Here is a 6,907-nt window from a genome sequence, read left to right on the forward strand (position 1 = left end):
TAATATGTGGTTTAAACTCTCCTTTTTAACTGTGTGTAAAGGTTACTGTGCAGAACCTCAAGTGAAGGCTTAATAAAACTCATTTCAAAAGTAATTTACCGACATCAGTACTGCTTACTAAAAATAGACAAAGTAGTTCTGACTAATTGATGAAACAGAGGTGGCTTTTGAAAGTTGTGCAACACTGCAGTATTATGATGTATTGATACATATTTCCCTCTCCTGTTTCTGGTAGAAAATGATGCACCCTGTTGCCAGCAGTAATCCAGCTTTCTGTGGGACCGGCAAGAGCTCTTGCCTGAACGAAGACAATGTGAGGGCTGCGGATCAGTTTGACCTCTACGCCACGCAGCAGAGCAAGTACAGCCACGCAGTCAGCCACAAACCCATTGCCTGCCAGAGACAAGATGCCTTGAACGACCCCCACTTGCAGACCACAAGTGGCAGGAATATAGAGACAAAAGATGAACTAAAGAAAAAGAAAAACCTCAACCGCTCCGGGAAGCGCGGAAGGCCGTCAGGGACCACCAAATCAGCAGGGTACCGAACCAGCACAGGTCGACCCCTGGGGACCACCAAAGCAGCTGGATTTAAGACAAGTCCAGGCAGACCCTTGGGTACAACTAAAGCAGCAGGATACAAAGTCAGCCCAGGCAGACCTCCAGGTAGCATTAAAGCTCTATCACGGCTTGCAAATCTAAATTATACTTGTGGCAGTGCAGCTTTTCCTTACCCTGTGGTGCATAACAGAGGAGTCCATGCTGCTGGTGAAACTAGCAGCAAAATCAAGCAGCCTAATGAATGAAGGGAGGGAATGAGTAACTCCTTACTAATCTGCTTTATGCTGATTTTGGGCATGTTTCTTGAGTTTTCTTGTAATGTTTGCTTAAGTCTGAGCTTCTAGATTTTATTCCAATAATGCCATAACCTACGGGTGCAATTAATAACTTTAACAAAATGTTGGGAAGGCTGTGGTTTAAAGAGGCTTCTGTTGATTTAAAAACATAATTTATAAGCAAGTTTAAAATGATACACTATGCCTTGGTGTCAATACTTAAGTAATGTCCATGTCCCTACTTTTAAGTTCAGTTTCTCATAAATCTAGATGTGTGGTTATGCATGATGTAATTGAAATAAGGAGGACAGAAATTAGCTGGCTGATGTTTCATGATGTGGCCTGTCCCACAATAAGCAACTTAGCCAGTTAAGTTCTTATTTGGTAAGAAAAACTGATAAAGTGGCAAGCCACATTTTCCACTTCAGCAGTTAAAAACTTAAACAAAACAAAACAAAACAAAAAAAAAAAAACCAAAAAAAACCAAAACCTTTTTTTCTAAAGTGATTTCCAGTGACTTTTATTTCTGGAGTTGTAGCATTAAGTGAATTTCAACTCATGCTCCAAAAACACTTTGGAAGATATTAAAGAAACCTGAGCATTTGTACAGTGCATTACAGCTGCACAGAGCCTTACAAAGACAAGTTACTTTGCCATTAGGTGGGAGCTGTTCTTTTAGGTACATTGTTACAGGATTCTGCTGGGTAATTTTGAAATGCCTAGTAATACATATACCAAACCACAAATAATTCTTTGGAATATTTGAACATTTGAAATATTTTATAAGAAATTAAGTACTGTTCATTCTAGTTAGGCACTTGATTAATATTAAACAGTATGTTCTTAAATCTGTAAATAGCTATTTACGCTGGCTTTTGCCTTTCAAATCTGTGCTTAGATGGCAACAGTTTAATAGCTTTTAAAGTAATAACCTATAATGTTTACAAATTAAACTTTTTAAATAGACACTGTTGCCAAATTTTTAGACTCAGTTTTGCCAGATATTCCTGGAAATAGTTATTTCATTGTTAGACATTTATACTATATTTAAGTTATGGAAGCTTATATATCTACCAAAGGACACCATTTTCATGATTTATAAAAGCAAACTGTATAGCTGATGCAAACAGGATGCAGTTTACTGCAGTGCTAGATCCCAGATATAGAGTAATTCATCTATGCATGCAAGCCAGAAAAAAATGTTGTTGGTTAACTATAAACACCTTTCTTGACTCAAACTAAAACCTCCCCTCCTCCCCAAAGAAATATTCCATTTTTCAACTGGGTGTGTGTATTTTTTTTAAGTGTGGGAGAATGTGTGAGTGTGAATGTGTAAAATACTTTCATCCAGACTTCGAAAGAAAAAATAATCAGTCCTCAGTGTTACATATTGTTTGTTCAAAATTAATTTTCTTTTTTTTTTTTAATCTGGAAGAAAGTTTACATTTAAGTAATTTCACATCTAAAATGACTTTATGATAAATTCATAGCTTGAAATACCTGGGGAGGGGGAATATGTAGAGTTTGCAGATTTGGGGGAGAATAAAATTTGGGTTGAGCCTGTGCTGAATGGGTAATGATGGTCATTTTTGTTAACATAAATGCTATTCTGGCCTGCTGTCATTTTGACTAGACCTCTTGCTTTCAGTGATGACAACTTAAGAAACAGATGTCATGTTTATACCTTTTTTATCAGGAAAAAAGCAGCAAGCCTTCAGGTGTTCCAGTGATGCCTAACACATATTGAGCTGGACTTTTGCTGTACTTTACAATAGGTGTGTTGAATTGTTTTGGGGGAACTGTGTATGGACTGGCAACTAAGACAATGAACCTCAACTTTTACTGGATGGCTCCTTAGTCAATACATGAACTAATGGCAGCTAAATTGCTACTAAGGAATAGTTTCTTCACGCTGAAGCTCTGAAATCCAGTTGTACGTTCTGTTCCTCAGCAAACTCGCAAGTCTGAAATTTAGCAGTCTCTCTCAGAAGATGTAACTTCTGACACATGCAAAATGCTAACGTGAGTTCATTCACCCTCAGGATCTGTGTTGTATTGGCTGTTTTTAATCAGATAATTTTTCAACAAAAGACTGCTTTAAGTTCTTTCCTGAACTCAGCTGGGCAAGCAGTCCTCTTCAGCTGAATGTGTAACTGCAGGAGTGTCACACCTCGCTGGCAAGGAACGTGTTGCATGTCACCACTGTACCTTGGAGAAACTCCACTCCTTACCTCCTCCTGTTGATCCTGTTTGCTCCTGTCCGTTCCTCACTTGTGCATCCACTCAATGGTGCTGTGCTGTGTGTCAGGAGATAATGCAGATGTATTGCTGTTCTGCTAGTATAATTTGTATTCAAGTATGCTGATGAAATAATGAAATCACCTAAGCAATTTCTGTTCATTACAGTGTTTATTAATTACATCAGATGAAATATAATCCCAGTAAAAACTAATTAATGTTGTCAGTTGTGAAATGATGAGCATCAAATAGAAAAGTGTTCAGAGAGCCTGCACTGCTGCTTGGTGCTCTGGATTTAGGAAGGAGATCAGAAGTGCACTGCTGGTGTTTCCTAATTCTGCTTTATTTTATATCTGGCTAGAGTTTACTGGTGCCATGCAGTGAAGGGGAAAAAAAGAGGAGATTCAAAGTGACTAGAAATGGAATTTTCAAATACTTCTGTTCTTCCTGTGTATACTCTGCAGAATACATTGTGCTTTTTTCAACACTTTTTTTTTCCATGAGAAACACTGAAACAGCATGTTAATGCCTAAACTTTATTAGTACCAATGGGAAAACTGGCATTTTCCCCCCATAGTATGAAAACATTACTTGTAAGGTAAATTGCTTATTTTATATTATATATCATAATTCAGCTATTCATAAGCTAGGATCACTGTTGTGTGTTAACACTGTTCAGAAGACGGACATGTCAAGTTTAGGTTTTAATAATTTCTTTTAATTATCAAGTTTCTAATGTCTTATTTATACATAAATGAAATGTATTAGCTTGCTATTATTCCTTAATGATGCTATAAAGTTCACTGTTTAAGATACATATAGTAACTACTATTCATTTTCTTGATTAAATTTACTTAAACTTTAAAACCAAATAATTTTGCTACTATAAAGTCTTGCACTGGACAGATTCAAAATGCTAGCACCATATTTTGGCAGAAAAAAAATCACATACCATCAGAAGCAGCTGACTTTGGTATCAAAGATGGTATTTTTAAAATCAGCACTTAGCTTTGTCACTAAAGCAATGTTATTTATATCTTGGATTTAGTTTAAAGTAATCAAATTAACTAGAGCCATTAAAGATCTCTCTTCTGAATGAATATATTTTCATTTTGTCTGAAGGATCTTAATGTTCAGTCAGGACAAAACCAAGCCTTGTCAGTGAAAAGTGATGTATCTGTGAAGAGAATGACCTGGAACTACAATACACTGAGTAATTCAGATGAGAATTTAACTCCCTTCCCCATTTTGAAGAGCTTTAAAAGGCAGAGCAATGTGAAGTCATTTGTGCAATGGTTTCATTAGCTGTGGCTCTGCTGGTCTTTGTTATGTGTATAATAAGGTTTCATGCTCCCCTTAGAGTTGACAGTTAAAACAGCTGATAACAATCGTAAATACTTGGAACTGCAAACTTCATTTCTGATTACAAAAAGTTTATTCTTCTCTATTTTAATGCATATATTTTAACACGGCTAAATATATTTATGACTTTAGTAGACACTAGACCTTTCTCCTTGTGACTTTTTTTTTAAATAGAAGAATCTGTATTCTGAAATTTGAACCACTTTCTGTTCCTTCAATCTTGCATAATTTGCTTTTCCACAGGTTTACTTTGGGGGTAACAGTAATCTGTTAAGTAACTAGTATCAGCACCCTGTCCTCTGCTGTAAAAAGCCTGATTAGATACTGTGTATGTTTTTATGTCCATGAACTTGAGCTACTCGTGTGCAATTATGTGTATGGGAATGGAGTAGTGTTCATGATCTGTATTTACATCATCATATGGATGTATATTTATTAATAAAGTTAATACTTTAAAACCTAACTATTTTTCTCTGTTTTTTTTCTTAATACCTTTTAAATTCTGGCTGAAGATGCCAGTTGACAGCATTACCTACTTTGTTACAGACATGTTACATATATTTGCATTAAGGCAAAAAGATTGTGAGTTGCAAGGTGTCAGGAGATAGAGGAATGTTGCTTATTTTTGAATTAATTGAAAACAATGTGACAGTAACTTAATTGTTCTTGTCCTTTCGCTCAAAGTGGAGAAAAGGGGAGGAAAGGAGCTATAACCCTGTATGGATAAATAGTCAACTGAAGGAGACTGTTAGGATTAAATTCACAGTTAGAAATTGTTTTCAAGTTGCAAATGCTGTTTTGACTAAAACATAAGGAGAAGGGGGAATGGGGCAGCTTGTTCTTTGTTAGTCTGCACCAGTTTGGATTCCCTTTGTGCTTTTGCTTTCAGGCTTGCTCTGTATCAGCTGATCTAATTAAATGTTTTCCCTCTATGTGCAAACCTCATGTTTTCTATTTTTAGACTATTATGTCCTCATTATTAGTGCTTATGCAAATTGGACTTTGAAAGAAAAAGCTTCAAGCGAGAAAATATGTGCTGTAAGGAATGACACAGTTGGAGAAGTACACCTGAGTAAAAAGAAAGCTTAAAATCCAGTTTCTGTAATAAATGAGATGCATCTTCATTTGTACACACGTGCTTGATTTTTCCTGCCCGTTTCCCGTGTGCATGGTTCATGCTCCCCTCGGTCATGACTATCAGTTTTTGACAAATGCAGAATTTTGGCAAAATCTCATTGGGCATTGCTGGCAGTTTTAAGGAAGTGTGTTAAAAAAGATAGCACTCGAAGTAATGTGATAATTTTCAAAAGTCCCAAATAGTCTTGAAGCTTCACTATTAAACTGAAATAAAGTAAAAACTAATTCTGCAACAGGAAAAATACAATTTCCTAAAAAGGAATATAGGAATATTTATCTTGCTATTCTGCTTGGGAGCTTTGGTTCATAAGCTGCTGGACAAGAACTCTTCTTTTTTATTTTCAAAATAGACCTTTAGTTTGCCGCGTTTTACCCGTATCCCAGCCTGCTGTAGGTTAAGGCACAGTTTGTGCGCAAACAACTCCCAAACGGTGCTTCCCCAGCGAGGGTGGGAGTGGGCAAATCCTTCACCAGGCACATGCGGCTGTGGGGAAGTGCTGGGGTTGCAACACGCTGGTGGTATCAGAGCAGGCTCTGGGATGAGTTCCAGGCACTCACTGCTCAGTCACAGCAGCCTGCCGAAGCCATGGCACTTGTCTCGTTGCAAGAATTTCCGACCCGAGCTAATTTAAACCAAGGGTGAAATGCCTCCAGCAGCACCAGCAGCCCGACAGCCGGCCCGGGCGGCGGCTCCGCTCACCGCGCGGGCTCAGCCCTGCAAGGCGGGGACACAGAATCATGGGAGGGTTTGGGTTGGAAGGGACCTTCAAGAACATTTTGTTCCACACCCCTGCCATGGGCGGGGACAGCTTGCACTATGCCAGGTTGCTGCAAGCCCCGTCGAGCCTGGCCTTGAACGCTTCCAGGGATTGGACACTGTCCAGGGATGGGGCAACCACAGCTTCTCTGGGCAGCCTGTGCCAGGGGTGCACCATGCTCACAGTAATTTTTTTCTGAAAATAATTTTGGTAAAGATTTTTTTCCCCTAATATCTAATCTAAACCATTCTTCCTTGTCCTGTCACAACATGCGCTTGTCCCATCCTTCTTGTCCCATCCTTCCTATAAATTCCCTTCAGGTACTGGGAGGCCGTAAATAGGTCACCCGAAACTTTTCTCTTTTCCAGGCTGAACACCCAATTCGGGGTTCGGCGGGGCCGCGAGATAACTCGGTTACACCCACCCGCTTTGTACCTAACACGAGCAGAGCTCAGCCCCGCTCCGCTGTCCCACCTCCCTCCGGCCCCGAGGCCTCTTCCCACGGAAACACGAGCGGCAGCGGAACTGGAAGTGTCCCGGGGATCCGGCGGAAGCGCTCGTTGTCCGGGAGACGCGG

The 6,907-nt window shown here is 39.1% G+C and overlaps 1 protein-coding gene across 1 annotated transcript; it reads left to right on the forward strand.

Annotated features, from left to right (window-relative positions):
* The first annotated feature begins 237 nt into the window (after positions 1 to 237).
* Positions 238 to 4,898, forward strand: CUNH5orf24 (chromosome unknown C5orf24 homolog). Its single transcript, XM_014312235.2, has 2 exons — positions 238 to 665; positions 2,532 to 4,898. The coding sequence occupies exons 1-2, from the start codon at positions 239 to 241 to the stop codon at positions 2,570 to 2,572; spliced, it is 468 nt and encodes a 155-aa protein (XP_014167710.2). The 5' UTR covers position 238; the 3' UTR covers positions 2,573 to 4,898.
* The last annotated feature ends 2,009 nt before the right edge of the window (positions 4,899 to 6,907 follow it).

Source organism: Geospiza fortis, unplaced genomic scaffold (assembly GCF_000277835.1).
Source record: "Geospiza fortis unplaced genomic scaffold, GeoFor_1.0 scaffold55, whole genome shotgun sequence".
NCBI classification, from domain to species: domain Eukaryota; kingdom Metazoa; phylum Chordata; class Aves; order Passeriformes; family Thraupidae; genus Geospiza; species Geospiza fortis.

Excerpts from the sequence above, each read along its gene's own strand:
- CUNH5orf24 (XM_014312235.2), top strand. The coding sequence starts at position 239 with ATGATGCACCCTGTTGCCAGCAGTAATCCAGCTTTCTGTGGGACCGGC. Across the intron at positions 666-2,531 it reads CAGCCCAGGCAGACCTCCAG|GAAAAAAGCAGCAAGCCTTC; the intron begins GTAGCATTAAAG and ends CTTTTTTATCAG.